The 17,817-nt window shown below is 41.3% G+C and overlaps 1 protein-coding gene across 2 annotated transcripts in view; it reads left to right on the top strand.

Annotated features, from left to right (window-relative positions):
• Positions 1–306: 306 nt before the first annotated feature.
• Positions 307–17,817, top strand: part of si:ch211-239f4.1 (EVI5-like protein) — a 28,674-nt gene continuing 11,163 nt past the window's right edge. The window contains exons 1-12 of one of the 2 annotated variants that reach the window (XM_034129288.1): positions 307–663; positions 11,156–11,546; positions 12,276–12,465; positions 13,369–13,593; positions 14,495–14,569; positions 14,820–14,945; positions 15,078–15,221; positions 15,314–15,403; positions 16,039–16,136; positions 16,367–16,427; positions 16,553–16,606; positions 17,017–17,049. In XM_034129288.1, the coding sequence (XP_033985179.1) occupies positions 11,311–11,546; positions 12,276–12,465; positions 13,369–13,593; positions 14,495–14,569; positions 14,820–14,945; positions 15,078–15,221; positions 15,314–15,403; positions 16,039–16,136; positions 16,367–16,427; positions 16,553–16,606; positions 17,017–17,049 (1,332 nt within the window). In that variant the 5' untranslated portion in view covers positions 307–663; positions 11,156–11,310. The remainder of the gene's footprint in view (positions 664–11,155; positions 11,547–12,275; positions 12,466–13,368; positions 13,594–14,494; positions 14,570–14,819; positions 14,946–15,077; positions 15,222–15,313; positions 15,404–16,038; positions 16,137–16,366; positions 16,428–16,552; positions 16,607–17,016; positions 17,050–17,817) is intronic. The other variant, XM_034129289.1, reaches the window with a different exon arrangement.

Below are 17,817 nucleotides of genomic sequence, written 5' to 3' on the forward strand. Positions count from 1 at the left end.
TTGCTATGACATTATACCTCACAGAGCCAGAGATTGGCACAATAAGTTATAACATATACATTTTTGTCACATAATTAATCGTTTAGTTGCCATGCACAGAAATCCCCTAAAGTTTACACCGCTGTACGACACCTGCAGGCCCTGCCTTCCTTCTAAATAAAGCTCAACACTGATTGGCTGTCTGTGTTGTCAATCCAACGGAATCTGGCAGTCAGAAAAGCCCATTGGCCTCTGACATGCCAATCTAATCCAAATCTGCCACCTGATTGGTGCGCCCCGCCTGGTGCTTAGCAGAAGGCAAAGGACGCCAGCTCGGTGTGATTTACTCGGTAATGAGTGATGCTGCCGTTTTTGCCATATCCCCGTTGAACCACAGGCTACATCGAACGGCTGCCATGCTATTTTAGCGGATCTCTACGGAAATATTGTCCTCCTTCAATTCAAGTCCCACACACGGGCCTCTCCAGCTGTGCGACGCGGCGCTGTCTCCCGGTTGAGCGGCGGCAGGACGATGGCACTGCGCTGGACCGTCTCCCTGCATTTGTCTTCGGTGGTCTATTAAGATTTTAATTAGCCGATAACAAACACACCTTTGACATTTACGACGGGCCGATGTTGGAGCGACTATAAACGCACCGCTCTGATTATGGAAAGGGAGTCCAGGTAGGCATTTATTTGTTTATTTGAGGTGTTTATTTTTGAATGGGATGTCAATGTTATCGTGTGGAACCTATTTACCGGCCCAATAGCTTATTAATTTGTATACATTAAACGTGAAAACTGCACAGGCCCACATAGCAACACACTGTTGGCTGTCGGAGCTCCATCAACAGCATCCGTCTGCTCCATTTATTTCAGGGAAAAATTCCACTGTACGGCATGCCAGCGGAGACACGGCCCCTTCATTAGGCTGTAAACCGTATTTACTGCTAAGGCATATATCTCTGCGACCTAATTGTTAATGTCGTTACACAAGCGTATTTTGGTGAGGGAAGCCGGGACATTTGCTGCCGCACACAGAGCGTTATGATGTGTCATTTTGGCCACAGATGTTGAGCCATGAGTCGGCTGCAGAGCATGTAGGCCTGTTGTTCAGGCATTCTCCAGCCACAGCAGGCCGGGATAACGAGCTGTCATGTCCCAACAACCCAGGCAATAGGATTACAGGCTCACCAGGTCTGAACCGCACACTGTAGGAGCCAGTGTCACCTTTAAAAATGGCTTATTTTCTGTTGTGACAGCAGAGGGGCTATTATCCACCTCTGTGTTTCTATACAGGTTTTTGTGGAACTGTCCTTGATATACACCACACACTGGACTCCTTGCTGTAGCTAAAATTGTCATTGGTGTTACTTTATCCATCTTATCAAGAGTGTCTATAGCAGTAAATCCCTTTTTAAGTGTTTGGCTTGTAAGACTGGAAGCCAGCCTTTCTCTGAGTACTGAAAAAAACACTTCCTCAAATGACTGTGCTTTTAATCTGGGCCAGGCACATATACTGTAAACCTCCCAAGTGGAACAAACTGTAGGGAACTGACACAGCTTTTGGGATATGATTTGGAGAGATTAAGGATACTGCTGACTTCACAAAATGAAAGAGCTCTCTCAGGTCTCTTATCTCCCCACAACAGTGGGGAAACCATTCAATAAATTAATCATCTTACTCTGTTGACTACTATCGCTTAAATTCCCCATGACTAAGAACATGTACCACAAAGTAATGGGTTAATCATTTCCTTGTATGAGAGTGATATTATTCTCAAGTGTATCTGTGAAATCCACTCAACTTTTGAAAGGCATCTCACACATTACACCAACAAGGAAATAGGTATCTGATTCTCACATCCTGGTGACCTTGTTTGCCTCGAAACTTCTTTATCAGATCCCATGCACACAAAATACTTCATACTACATCTGTGACACGCAACAAGCACACCCAGACTCATTCCAGTTAACCTTTTCCTATGCACTCTGTTGCCATATTATTCATCCGTGTGAGAGCCTGTAAGCTAATAGGATCTGGTCAGGATAAACAGTCTCAGATTTGTGTGTGTGTGTGTGTGTGTGTGTGTGTGTGTGTGTGTGTGTGTGTGTGTGTGTGTGTGTGTGTGTGTGTGTGTGTGTGTGTGTGTGTGTGTGTGTGTGTGTGTGTGTGTGTGTGGTGTGTGTGTGTGTGTGTGTTGTGTGTGTGTGTGTGTGTGTTGTGTGTGTGTGTGTGTGTGTTGTGTGTGTGTGTGTGTGTGTGTGTGTGTGTGTGTGTGTGTGTGTGTGTGTGTGTGGTGTGGTGTGTGTGTGTGTGTGTGTGTGTGTGTGTGTGTGTGTGTGTGTGTGTGTGTGTGGTGTGTGTGTGGTGTGGTGTGTGTGTGTGTGTGGTGTGTGGTGTGGTGTGTTGTGTGTGTTTAAATGTCTGTTTAAATGTCTGCATGCGGGTTTGGCCTCCAGCAAGAACGGGAGGAGGGATATCATCTTGCAGCCGTGTCCCTGAGCTCTACAGTTTGTCTGCCTGCTGCTGTCCAGGTTTATTATCATCTGCCACTGTGTTTGGTTGTTGAACAGGGACATGCACAGGAGCCACGTACAGGTCACAACAAAAATGGACTGATTGATTTCCAGCATGTTGTCCTAAACAAGGCCTTCTTTTTGATAAATTGTTCAAATAAGGGTGACACTATCTTTTCTTGAGCTTAAAATTAGATCTAATTTCGACTCCACTACTACTATCTTATGTCAACAAGAAACCTTGTGATGAAAAATCAATCATATGACTCTTTTTTTTAACTGCCGTTTGCAGCAGCAGTTAGACAATAATTATCCCGTGCTGTTATTACAAAGACTAACACTGTTTATATGCAAGTTTTCAGTTTTTCAGCTTCAATGCTGCTTGAAAACATCGACTATCTGAAATATACCAGATTTAGCCTTTCGACAAAATATCAATCCGTATCGTTTCGTAAATGAATAAGGAATTCATGTTTTATCTAGTGCTAACTGACTGTTTGACTAAAGGGTGCAGTGTGATATCGTTGTAAGTCTTTTTGTTGTAGTACAAAATAAGGACAAAATAAAGGCCTCATCTACCAATGAATTACCAAGTGATCCTTCATATGTCGCAGCCCAAGCTGATGTCTTCATACGTCTTTTTTCTGAGACCAATAGCACTAAAGAAATGAGCAGATGAGAAGCGTGAACCAGGAAACTAGTGCATTAGTCAATACAAAAGTCATCAAATAATTTTAGATCAATTTACTTTTGCCACAATCAGCTCTTTAATATATCAGGGGCCTGATTTGGATGATTGTGCCGTTTTCTCTCATCTACCTCGACTATATTGCCTGTGCTAAAAGGCAGCACCATCCACACAGAAGGTGTTCAAAGTACATTTGAACTGTTTTAAAAGTTGATTTTGTGTAATTAAATATTATCCCACAGAGCCTACAGTATCAAGTCCTTTCCTGGCTCTGGCTTGTTTTTGCTGGCTGGCTTGTGGGTCGACTGTTGACTGTGCACTGCACTTCATCTTCTCTGCTGACACATGGAAACATGGAGCAACTTGATGACCTGCTGCTCACTACGACTGCAGCGCTCCTCTCTCTACGCCATTGTTCATGTAGGCTGCAGATCTGTGACTGAATCCGTGCAGCCTTGCAGATTTTACCCTGACTGAATCGTGATCTCATTTTCCAACCGCTGCAGGTTGGATTTAAAAATCCAACATGCAATTTATGTTACAATAATGAGGCTGAAATATGCATATAGGGCCATTATAATCGTGTAGAGGAGCTCTACTCTGGATATTACCTTCCCTTCTACTCAACCAGTAGCTGATATGTCGCATTGCCTAACGTTGTTTCCTTAGGCAAACATTAGGCAGACTACTCGGAACCCTTCTGCAGGTAAACCTGATGTATCAAAGGTAGAAATACTTGTTCTTCATAGTGATATGTGGCGAGTACTTATCCACGAATGCATACCTTACAACACATCTGAAATGTGATAAGGATTATCACAATTAGAAGCAGATTTTTTAAATGGGTCACAGCTATAATGGTTAGAAAACACTGGTTCAACATGTGTAATGTATACGAGTACGACGTTGTTATGTATAATCCTAATCTGAAAAGAAATGTAAGATATCAGATAAATGGATGTAAAGAACAGTAATTTCCCCTGAAATGTTGTGAGGGTCCAAGCATAAAGTGGATGCAAAACAGTACTCAAGTACTTGGGTAAATGTATTAAGTTACATTCCACCACTGTTGCTGGGACAATTGTTAGTGGTTAACACTAAACAGTAAGGACTCATATTTCATAAGCAGATGGCATTACTATAATGTGTATAATTTTGTATGGCTATAATTACCAAGATATCTGTGAATCAAGAGGTGGACGGGTGCAGACATGCTGCCTCTGTACAAAAGGTCGGAGCATTTCATGTGTTGTTGTTTAAAACAAACATGAGGAAATGATTTATCGCAGAGTGGACATATGTATGATTAACAACACAGACGTGTTACTGAGAGAGAGAGACGGGCATTTTGAAACCTGTGTTGCACACCAAGCGGTTAATGATGCTTCCTTTGCACAATCCACCTGTAACGTGATGAGTCAGCTGATGGGCCGTGAAAGAGCCGGTGCTTTGGAGTAAACACATTTAGATGTCAACAGACTTTTGAGGTTGAGAAGTGGTTTAGTTTGTATCATTCCCTAAGGAGTCCTGGGCTAGTTTTGCATTCAAATTAAACAAACACAATATTCAAATGGATTCATTTCTGAGAAGTTGTTTGTGGATTAGTAGTGTTTGTTTTCCCCTCACACAGCCATTTATAATGCTTGTATATATTTGTGTCATCACAATGGCTAATTCAAAAAGCAGCTCAGCTACTCACCAGCATTTGTGTCAGCACTGCTGGGAAAGTATCAAATTAAAAGATAATATAATGAATGCAGCCGGAAAACTAATGTCAGTCATAGCTTTAGCATCACATGCATGTTTGCAGCAGTTATCCTCCATGGCACTCTCATGTAATCCAGTTTTGAGATTAGTGCTTGATAAGTGGATGTTGCAGTTGTTAAATCATGCCTTTTTTAGTTACAAAATATTAAGAAAATATAAGCAAAGCAATGGCCATTCATTGTTGGAAAAGAAGTGAGTTGCTTGCACTTGACAGTAATTGATGGGTTGTGGGGATGGCTATTTCGAGACAATTTCCTCTCAAAGTGGCACTCGGGAACCGACTCATCTGGAGAGGCATACTAACTAAATTTGGAGCAGGAAAGCATTACTCACATAAAGTGAACATTGTCGGTAGATCTAAGGAGCAAAGTCTGGAAAACATTGGTCGTCAGTGTCTCTTCGATTGAACCAAATGTGTCTCCTCCTCATTCAGGCTTAATGTCATCCTTAACTCTCATCTGAAAATCCCAGAATGCATTTGTTGCATGGTAGAAATATAAATGAGCTACCAATTATAATCAACTGTATACACTGCAGTCTGTACATGATGGCTGTTACCGTAATGATGATGCTGGAAGGCTGATGGGTTGTTAGGTTGACATTCCCAGAACACAGAGACATGAACATGAAGCATTACATTGATTTTGATCATTTTCTTTCTTAAACCGTCCACTGTGAGCTCAACAATGGTATAGGAGTGCAACGCTAAATACTCTTTTAGGTAAAGAACAAAACTTTTGGGAACAAAATACTCATTATGCAAGTTTTGCAGATTTGTTTGATACATTTTTGCAGTGATATGTAAGTGTCAAATGAATGTTTAACTACAAATCTAATTGAGGCTAATCTTTACCGTACCATGGTGTGGGGTCTGTTTAGTTTATAATAAAGTATCATTCATTATGTGTTAAACCTTATAGTAGAAGTAACCAATAACTATAGCTGTTACATTTTGTAAAATGTACAAGTATATGTTTTAGCTTGCATAAAAGAGAAATACTCTAATAAGTACAAGTATCTCAAATTACCCTACTAGGTATTCTAGGTTACTTTCCTCCACGTCAGTCAAATGCTGTAAGGTTTTTTAAAAGCCTGCCTTTTATTCTAAACAAATTGATTTGTAACTACTTACTACTCTATTGCCTTTGTGCCCTACATGTGGCATCTGTTTAACTTGTCAATATGTCTGCATCAGTGCATCAAAGACCTAATTCCATGAATCGGTTTGAGCTAATCGAGTCATCCTGATTCCAGTTATTGCTTTCACAAACACTGAAGAGGAGAGCTCTGAGCAGCAGTATCAGTAAACACACATCCCTCCTTTTACAATGAGACGCTTTGAGCAACGTGCGGTCACAAGGATGGACGGTCCAGTAGATGAATAGTGTGGAAATGAACAGCCCACGTGTCACTAACAAAACATGAAATCATGAGCTGGAACAACAACGAGGTTAGCAGCCTCGGATTAACAAAGAGGGTGCCCTTAATGTCAGGGATGGAAGGCCCCGGGGGTAAAATACACACACATAGACGGGGGGGGGGGGGGGGGGGGGGGGGTGGGGGGGGGGGGGTGTGACAGGAGAAGAGAGAGGGGGTGACACATCAGAGGGGTCGGGATCTCGGTGAAAACCAGCTGATTTGTCTGTTTTTCCTTTATAAATGGCTGGTGAGGTTTTTCCAGTCTATTTTTCGGCCTCTTGGGTAATAATTTACGTCTAAGAATGTCTGTGATAGCATGTCATATATTACTGTAGTGAATGTCTTTGCTTATTTTGCAGAACGGAAATAAGATGGAGCTGCTTTAGGTGGGAGATCAAAGGGTTTCTGTTTTATTTTAATTGCCTTAGGGTGGCTCAACGTCTCCAAGCCCAGATGGAGACCGTGAAAGCTTCTTTACATCGATGAAAAGTATTTTGTAAATCAGACACATCCAGCTTTAGGCTTTGCATGCACAACATAGCTACAACATTCAAAACACAGAGGAGCACAGTGGATGTGGGTTCATGTTGGATAACTGGAGATAGTGTGTGATTTTGCGTGTCAGGGTGGTGAGAACCCGGAAACAATAGCGCTGTCTGTTTCTGTAGACAGTGAGAGCTCACATTGGATGCGTTCAGGCGTAGACTTTACACAATAGCATAATTGTGCGTGTTGATGTCATTCAAGGAGAGACTAAACAAACTTTCAAAATTAGGCATACAACTATCACACAGCTGGACTCAACACACCTCTCCCATACATGCCAAGGTGAAACTAAACATGGCAGACCAGGCATGAAGACATGCTAAAACAGTAACCTTTCATGTAACACACACACTAAGCATGCGTGTAAAGACACACGGGCTTAACAGGTTAAAAGGGATTACAATTACTGTCCCCCTGACTCCCTTTTATCTCACAGTCCTCTGCAGTTTATCCCAAGTACACAACGACATTGTGGGGGAGCCTGCTACAGAGCAACAGCCAACAAAAACCTGGCTTGTTTTGTTTTGTCCAAGACCTTCACAATGTCCTTCCATTTGTGTGTGTGTGTGTGTGTGTGTGTGTGTGTGTGTGTGTGTGTGTGAGAAATTGAGAAAAAAAATCCACTTTAGGATCACTTTGCTGATCTCCTGCATGACTCACACCTTTTACAGTGTGGTGGTCTGACCACAGTGACACAGCTGAATAGCACTGAAATCTCTTTGAAGCATCTCGTCTCTTGTACTCCTGCTGCTACAAGGCCAATGCTTGAGCTTCTTTCATGGCACTTGTTTTGTTTTTAAATGCAGTTCAGCAACCAGATATTACTGTAACCTGATCTTGTCCTTTTTTAAGAAATCCAGACCTCATAACCAACGTTTTTGCTTTTTTGCACCTAAAATGTAGTGGATTTTAAATACCATTTGCAGATTGTTGTTGTTTTTGACTGTTTTGATATATATTTTGTTGGTATTCAAACCTTGGAGGGCTGCTGGAAAAATGAAATGTGATATGGATGTAATCCCTGGGAACTCCTGTGATAGTCAGCGCTCTGAGTAGGTAGCTAGCATGGGAATTGATTGACTAAGGGAAAGTGTAGCCATAATAAAAAAAAAATCATTTTAAACAAGTATAACAAACAAGTGGCCGATATGGGAGGCTATTATGTCCTTGGTTTTACATTTAAGATATAAGGTAAGGTGATACGGTTTGCTAAGGTTTAGTTAATGTTGATTGTGATACACAGCTGGATTTCATCTGGTCTCTTTTGATGCAATTGCCATGATTAGTCCCATTTAAAAGAATCAAGTTTGACCATTGAATGATAGAAAAATGATGCGCTCTCACAGACAATATATAGATAATGTAAGAATTGTGATTAAATAATGCAAACGATTACCCAGAATTCCTGGATGGATTATGACTCTCTATCGCTGATATAACTTCCAACTGAAATAACGATGATGGCTTTGGCAACTCATTCACTCTGCTTAATCCCAATATTGATCTGAAGTAGAGACTCTCCTCAATAATAATTTTAGCACTGTCAAGAAAGAGCCAGCCTCATCAACATCATAATGTTTCTCTCTCTTTGATTTAAAGTATCCCAGACTGGCCAGGATAGTTAACATCAGCCCGCTCTACTGTCCAGTCATTGAAGGGTATCTGGGTATTAAGATGGAGGTGTAGTGTTTGGTACAGTTAAACACTTTGTCATAAATGAAGCTCTGCCAGGATCGATGTGAAAATGTGACTAGCAGATGCATCACTGCCTGAGGCTCAACCTTATGTCAGATGATTTAGAAGAAAAGGCCGTCTGTTGCAGTCGTTCAGCCACAGACGAGTAGTGAGCTGTAAATAACTACCATAGCAGGGAAAAGCCATGTTACCTTGTGTGTGTGTGTGTGTGGAATAACTTTGATACAAGGATGTTTTATAAGATGTTACTTGTTTTGACGGAGCCCTTTTACAAATGTGATTGGTCTCATTGACTCGTTAATGGCTCTTTTGATCGGGCTGCTTTCTATGCATGAATGTGCTCCTTGTTTCTTTCCCATGCAGTGTTTCCCTGTGCAGACTGTTGTCATGCTCTTCTCCCCCTCTTCTCTCCTGCAGGCTATTTTTCTGCTCTCCCTGCCTGCTTCTGTATGTTTCTCTCAACATTCACAGTTGATTACACGACCAAAATCAATTCTTCATTGCATTGTTTTTAACTTCTCTAATGCATGGACTGTTCAATATGGAATTTGTCGATCAATTAATGTTCTTGTTGTATGGCAACTACTGTTTTTGTGTGTCTGGGATTTCTGTCCTCTGCAGAAGTACCAATATATGCATTATTCCAGAGTCCATGTTATTAGCTGGTCGCCTGAATCATTTGTGTGTATATGTGTTTGAGTGTGTTGCCAGAGGTAATTTCCACAGGCTTCCCCTGTGAAGGAGCTGCTCTCCATAATGCAGAGGAGGGAGAGTTGGGGAGGGGACTGCAGCTCCACATTTCGCTCCCTATTACAGAGCAGCAGCTTGGCCTTTTGGCTCAGTTTCTCCAGTGACCACTTGCACCTCCTCCTCTGCTGCCTCTCTGATTGCTGCTGCAGCACAGATTGAGAAAGAAGCAGAGCTTGCAAGTGTTTAGTGTGTGTGTGAAGTGGTGAGTGTAGTGTGTGTGTGTCACCTTTTGTCTTTATTTATCTTTTGGTGAGAGGTTTAAGTAGCTGCCATATGCAATGCAATAGCAAAGCTCAGAGACATTTAACTCTGGCATGTATGACATCTCCTCTTTGCCCCCTAATGTCCAGCTATCTGTCTTATTCATGAATTAATTAAGATGAATATGATGGGTAAAGCAAAGCAAAGGGTTAAGATGGGCTGTCTAGCATTAGCAAGTTCAATATTGCACATATCACATGAATATATTTTCCTTGTATGCCCTCAAGCAACATACATAACTTTGAAGACACAAACACACACTACTTTACTGTTTTATGGTTTTGAATACCTCTCTCTGGTTTACATGAGAAGGAAAACAATTAAAATCTCCCTTAACTTTCCTGATTGTGGTCAGTGGCTTATGAGCTCTGTCACATCTGCGTTATCATCTGAACTCACTCTATCATTAATTGGATTTATATATTATCTTTATGTGCATGTTAATTACTTATGACGTATGACCATGGCTCAGTCCTATTGGAAGGTGTACAGTCTAATATGAATTGAATACAGTGTACAGTATGTATACGCTCACTGAGTGTAGCTGACCTGTTCCTTCCTTCACTCCCTTTTACAAAGACGAAATAAATACTACACAGAAGTTATGAGTATCACCATTGTTTATAGCAACATTGTTTCCGTGTTAAGCATCACTGGGTAACTGTTCATCTCAGTTTGTAGACAAACACCTCTCTGGTAGCTGAGTGTGTCTGCAGTGAGGGATGTTTTCATCAGGATGAAGTCATCACAGTGACTAAGAGCCGCTCCTTCAAAGCAGTTAATGGAGTGAGGGTGTGGAGCGGCATGTTGGCAGCTTATCTGACCAGGGTGATATGTTTGCTTGTGCTTGCCAAACAAGACGTCTCATATCTTTTAGGGGCCCAATCTAAAAATGCAAAGGATTGGAACTTTCCTATAGGGTCATCTTTATTCCCTCATTTGTTTGACTCTTTTATGTTTGTCTGTTGGAGGTTGGCACCATTAATCAAAACAATATTTTCCCATAATCCAAAAATCACATTCTTGAAAAATGTTGTCATATTTTACTGAAGTATTCAAAATCACGTGGCAGACTGTTATAGAGAGTTGTCTACCATTACATTGGTATTTATACAAATATATATATATTACATTACATCATTATAGTTGCCTTTTTTTTGTTAAAGAGGAAAAAACTCTTTAGCCTCTCAAATGTGGGAATTTGCTGCTTTTTCTGTCTTTTATATCATAGTAAATTATTTCAGTTAAGACCACTTAACATAATTTAAAGACATCACCGAAAGCTTTGGTAAATGGTATTGGTCCTTTAATAGATTAAATCATTCCTAAAATAAATAATCAACTGATTAATAAATAATACAAATGTTGTTTGTTATTCTCATTTCAAAGCTTCTATTGATCATGGCTGTTCATATCATGCTGTTTGGGGTTTGGCATATTTGTCACGTTATGGTGACCACTGCTATGATTTATTTTAATAAATAATCTGTGGTCTGTCATTTAATTGAGCTTTTTCTGTTTCCATGACAGGTTTGAAGACCTCTGATCATATTGGGTCCACGGCCAGCCAGGTGGCCAATCAGGCGACAGCCAGGCTTCGCTGAGGAGGGAGACCAGCAGTGAGACTGGAAGAGTGTCTCTCCTCACCCACACTGCTTCACCCACCCTGCTCCACCCGCAGCACCATGTCCATACCCAGCATCAGCCCAGAGAGGGAGGGTAGCGCTCTTCCTCATCTGGAGTGCCCTTCTTCCCCTTCCGGCATGGACCAGGACCCACCATCGACTGGAAGCCCGGTGCTCAGCCCGGACTCATCTTCCCATGATGCAACGCTCTCGGCACCAGCAGCCTCTCCTGCAGACTCGGAGAACCTGAGTCCAGATGAACTGGAGCTGCTGGCCAAACTGGAGGAGCAGAACAGGTGAGATCAGATCATAGTGTAAGATCAACCAGTTCATACCGAAGAGTAGTGGTGCTCAGGGTCACAGTGGGCCTCAACACCCTCTGGGTAAAGAGCGCTCTCTTCAATCACATCCTCTCTGCCTCCTGCTAACTCAGACTCCAACAAACAACAAGGATAAAAACTACTAAAAAAACAGTTACGGGCAAAAACATTTTGAGAGATATGTTAATTAGCTTTCTTGCGGCGAGTTAGATGAGTAACCAACACCCTTGTTTACAATATTGGCTTATTGTTCTGCACAGTATGAGGAGAATAAGTACTACTGCATATGAGATATGTATCTATTTCAAATGAACTTGTCATATCATTATAAGAAAGATAGACTTACCTTGGACACGGCAGCATTGGTCGAAAGATATAAGAGACCTGTATACAAAGGTGTTTATTTTTGTCAATTTAAGCATTGATTTGGTCAGCTGTGTGAGTAATATCCTAATCGGGCAGCCGCTGGTTCTGTAGTTTAAACTAAACAGCTCTGAGCCTTCTGGATCCTCTACAAGGTTGTGCACTAACTGGACTGACCCTCACATTGTCACAGTCTTCATGCCTCAGTGTGATATCTGCCTGCCGTGACTCCTAATGCTCATCTAAGCTTCCCCGCCACCCTCCAGTGTGTGTACCAGCTTGTGTTAGACAAGCTCACTCCTGTAGTGTGCTCCTCTCCTCATGAACTCTCTCTCCACGCAGGTTGTTGGAGGCTGATTCCAAGTCCATGCGGTCGATGAGCGGCTCCCGGCGCAACAGCGGCTCCTCGCTGGTGTCCAGCTCCTCGGCCTCCTCCAACCTGTCTCACCTGGAGGAGGACACCTGGATTCTGTGGGGCCGCATCGTCAACGAGTGGGAGGAGTGGAGACGCAAGAAGGACAAACTCCTGAAGGTGGGGATTAGATCTGGAGATTACAAATTAAAGGTTATGTTGTCACGGGCGACATTTTCTGAAAGATTAGTCATAGGATATAATTTCAAATGAGAGCATCATTAAGAAGATTATCAACCTCCTCATCTTCTTTCACAGGAAGTTGAACAAAATCCCTGACTCACTGAACATGCAGAGGCTGGTTGGCCATTTATATCTGTCAGTTGTTACTCATAAGGTCACAGTGTTTGTGTTTTAGCTGTGTGCACATGTGTTTCTGATGCTCAGTGTTCTCTGAGAACCCAGGGTTCATTTTTGCTGACCATAGTTGTGGAAGAAAAGCCTTCATGTTCATTGTCTTGAGTTGGTTGCCACACAATAATGCCTTTTAAGTTTCACTGCACCAATACCCCTCTCTCTTCATAATAATAATAATAGCTTGGATTTATATAGCGCCTTTCATGAGACCCAAGGTCGCTTTACAAAGAAGAAATCCTCTCTCTCTCTCTCTCCCCTCCTTTTCTCTGTGTCTTTCTGTGTCCTCTGTAACAAAAGAAGAAACCCAGGGGAAGAGAAGATAGATGAGAGAAGGGACAGCAGAATGAGTCAGGGCAAAATGACACAGGCTGCTTTCAAATCCTACAAAGAGTCTGGCTTTGTGTTCAAATGTATTTATCAGGATAAACGGAGAAAGGGGTGATTGGTTTAAATGTTGGACTTGAGAAAAACTAAAGTAATTATGAAAAGTTTTACATCTTAATGTGGTTGTTGTGGCTGTAATTATAACATCATTGTAATTTAGATATGTAAATGCATCATTATACCATGATTAATTCATCCTCAAGTGATGCCTCGAAATTGTGTCCCTCACCACATAAAGGAGGGTGGTATTAATCCTCTTGAATGTCTCTCGTCGCCCTGCAGGAGTTGATCAGGAAAGGCATCCCTCACCATTTCCGGGCCATCGTCTGGCAGCTGCTGGGCAACGCCACCGACATGCCGGTGAAGAACCAGTACTCGGAGCTGCTAAAGATGTCGTCCCCGTGCGAGAAGCTCATCCGCAGAGACATCGCCCGCACCTACCCCGAGCACGAGTTCTTCAAAGGCCAGGACAGCCTGGGGCAGGAAGTCCTCTTCAACGTCATGAAGGTGAGCACGGCAGCATCTCACATCGGATAAGTAGCAGCTATGACGAGGTGACACGGTGTCCACGTGTATGTGTGTTTGACTGTTGGTACAGTGTTTTAAATACTACTCATTTACTAAATCAAGTAATGTTCTGCTAGACGGTATTAGAACAAAATATATCATTATTTCGACTGATATTGCAATTCCAATATTCACATTGTGTATGATAATTTTTTTATCATTACTCTAATTTCCATTTATATAGAAATAATCATGGTAGGGATCCGTACCAAGAACAATGTGTTGAATACATGAAACATTTTTAAAGCTTATTTTTGTAACATTTAAAATAGCTAATTGCAGTCTCTCATGTCCTTCAGAGCACTTGTTTCTTTGTGCGTTAACAGCAATAATGTGTGTTGCTTTGCCTGCATGTCCACGCATCTTTGCAATACAAACAAAACAGAACCTGCTCATAAATACATGAATCTTTAGCGTTGATCTTCATTAGCTCTCTTAAATATATTGATAATTTATTTTATATTATAATACTAATGAATGTAATCAGAATGCCATGTTGAAACATCTCTTCCTGTAGCCATTCAGACAAAGACTAATTGAACTGCGAGGATTTGAAGGGCTGTAATTAACTTCTCCATTGTGCGTGTTCCAGGCTTCCGAATGTCATTTTGTTTACGAAGCATTGAACACATTTGTTGTTTGCAGTCATGGAAACAAGCTTGTTGAGCAGCTCCGCATCAGTCAAGTTTCCTATTAGATGAGCTGCACAGGAAATGGATGGACCTCTGGTGACTTTTGATCCTGTTGCTCACAGTCGGTCTGGATTACAGAGGTCATCTGTGCTGCTTTCTATAAATACAACACATCTGAAAACTAATGTGTGTGTTTTTGTGTCTTTCAGGCATACTCTCTGGTGGATCGAGAGGTGGGCTACTGCCAAGGCAGTGCATTCATCGTTGGTCTGCTGCTTATGCAGGTAATGATGAAATATGTCATGAAACTGATTTAGCCTGAAGGCTCAGTTCAGTATGTCTAAGGTTCATTGTTATCACTCCCTTTAGATTTCTCTGCTACTAAAAACTGCTTATTATGCAGCAGGATTTTGAGTTGTGTCTCAAAGTTAACAGGGAATTATGGGACCCACTGTATAACAAACTGTTTAACATAAGCAATGTCTTTTTATACCTAATGAGGAAACTTTACTCACCCCTCTCACCTCCTCCTAGATGCCTGAGGAGGAGGCGTTTTGTGTTTTTGTGCGTTTGATGCAGGAGTACCGCCTGAGGGAGCTGTTCAAACCCAGCATGGCCGAGCTGGGCCTCTGCATCTACCAGTTTGAGTATCTGCTTCAGGTAAAGAAGAGAGGCCTGCAGTGTAACACTCATCCACACAGGGGCAGCAAATCCTTCACTCATATCTTCAGCACATCACTTTCAGTTTTGATGTCCTTCAAGACTTCTAATCATATTCCTTCTATTCCTCAGGAGCAACTTCCAGAGCTCAACGTCCATTTTCGATCCCAGAGTTTCCACACTTCCATGTATGCCTCGTCCTGGTTCCTCACCCTTTTCCTCACCTTCCTCCCTCTTCCTGTCGCCACCCGCATCTTCGATATTTTCATGTATGAGGTAGGAAACGTGTTTTTGACTGTCTATAATTCACTAACCTGTTCTCTGAGTTTACTGAGCACACATAATGAAAGATGATGTCCTGTCTGCAGGGCCTAGAGATTATCTTCCGTGTGGGCCTGGCCATCCTGCAGTACAACCAGACTGACCTCATTCAGCTGGACATGGAGGGCATGTCGCAGGTAAGCTGCTGCAGTTTTATACAACAACAAATAAACGACCAAACAGGTGAATTTTCTCCTGATATGTGTGTGTGAGATATAATTAAACACAACATTTTTGGTGGTATCATAAAAGACACCTACAGCCATTTTTAATTATCATTTCATCTTTGACTACTCGTCAATGATTATGCGTTTGATTATTGAACAACCGGTGTGTCGATTACTTTATGACTTTAGTGATAAAAGGCCATTATAATTTCGCTATAGCTTTGTTTAAGTTCTTCAAATTATTTGTTTTATTTGACAAACATTTTCAACCTAAAAGCCAATCACTTTATTATCTTTTTTGCCAAAGAAAGCAACAAATCTACAAATGTCACAATCTGTTACCAGAGAATTATTGCTTTTTTAACGAAAAATATCTAAAGTCTCATCAAAAATAAATGTGTATGTAAACCTAATCTCTGCAACTAATTGATATACCAATATATATACCTTTTTATTAACAGTGAAAGTCAGCTAATTAGAATCATCAATCGGGCCAATGTGCTCGTCTTCACAACTCATGTGTTGCCTGCTTCTGTATAAAATATAAATGAGCATCTCTGTCTGTCTTAATCTCTCTAATCTTGTTATTTCCTCGGGGTCTGCAGCATTTCCAGAAGGTGATCCCCCACCAGTTTGACAGCTGCACAGATAAGCTGATCCTCAGGGCCTACCAGGTCAAATACAACCCCAAGAGGATGAAGAAGTAAGAGCGCACATTATTCAACTAACGACCAGTAAGACTCAGGCCTGACAGGCTCATGTAGCCCAGGAGCATTTGTTCTCCTGTCTTGTTTTGCAGCACACTCTCTTCTGTGTTTGATGTGTGCTTGTTGTGTTGAGAGAGCAAGATCCCTGTTCTATGTTCGAAGCACAGCAACAAACAGAAGTGTTGTTCTAACTTAGCATTATCCCGTTTTGTTTATTTTTTATTAGACTTGAAAAAGAATATACCACAATCAAGAACAAAGAAATGGAGGAACAAATTGAGATCAAGGTGTGTATGCTCAGCTATTTGTGTATTTTATGTATTTGTGCATGATGTGGACATATATACTATTTGTGAGATTAAAAAAAAAAATAGGCAATATAAATGGCATGTGCCTCTCTCTCTCTGTTCAGAGGTTACGCACAGAAAACAGGCTGCTGAAGCAGAGGATCGAGACACTAGAGAAGGTAAGGGACGGGTTTTGATTCCAGCTTTTCTAAATGCTCAAATAAATCAGATTGCTCAGCGCAGGACTCATTGATCAGAAATGACCTAGTTAAACACTGACAGATAACACTGTGGGTTGAAATTCGTGAGATTTTTTGTCGTTTTGCCATCTCGTTGGTGTGTGTGTGCGTTTGTGGCTTAGAATTTCTTTCCTTCTGCTCCTGCACTCAGCAGAATTTAATCTTTTGCTGCTCTCTGAAACACTCTGTGATGTCACTGCCGGCCCTTTTTTTCCACACACTTCTCTACGATTGACCTGTGAACCCTTTCTTTCCTTGAATTTCCTCTGGGGTTGTGTTGTGGTTTACTGTCTTTCACTTTCTCTTCTCTTCTTCTTTTCACCCTCTTGTTTCTCTGCGCTGCGCTGTAGGAGAGTGCCGCTCTGGCAGACAGACTGATACAGGTAGAGTACTGCCAACCAGTTTCCCACTGACCTCGCTGTCCTACTCACACCTCTTTATTCCTACTTCTTCTGCTTCTCTCCCTCTTTCTTAACAAACCCCTACCAAAAGTGCATGAAAGAATATTGTTAAATATCTGTTCAGTCCACGAGACTGTCCTGTGAAGCCTGGATGCATGTGCTGTTTAACTATGATTGAAACTCTAATAAGGTCTAATAGGATTATAAAATCCCTGCATGTGGCATGTAAAAGTGTATCACTACTGTTAAACATCTTCTATAGTAAAACTGCTTACCAAACTGGGAATAACATATCCTACATTGTTAGACATTTTTGGGCCTGCGGTTGCTTACTTTGTTTGTTTTTAACATGAAAAATACACATGTCTGTGTGCTAAATATAAAGCATCTGCCAACAGCTGGTAAGCTTAGCTTAAAGATTTAAAACAAGAGGAAACGGCTAGCACCTTTTTTAAATTAAAATCTTATATATATATATATATATCTTTTTTTAAATATATATATATATATTAGGAAACGAAAGTGAGACATTGTGGCTTTAAGGGAACGTATACAAACGAGAGGTCACATGTTATTAAGCAAGCTTTAAAGGATGCTGGTTGGTGGATTATTTTAACCTTTTGAAAAGAGACTGACTAACTGTTTCCCCTAATTTCCAGTCTTTATGCTGAACTAAACTAACAAGCAAGCCAATACACTTATTTCCCCAAATGTCAAACTATTCCTTAAAGTAAAAAACAAATGTAATAT

Source organism: Trematomus bernacchii, unplaced genomic scaffold (assembly GCF_902827165.1).
Source record: "Trematomus bernacchii unplaced genomic scaffold, fTreBer1.1, whole genome shotgun sequence".
NCBI classification, from domain to species: Eukaryota; Metazoa; Chordata; class Actinopteri; order Perciformes; family Nototheniidae; genus Trematomus; species Trematomus bernacchii.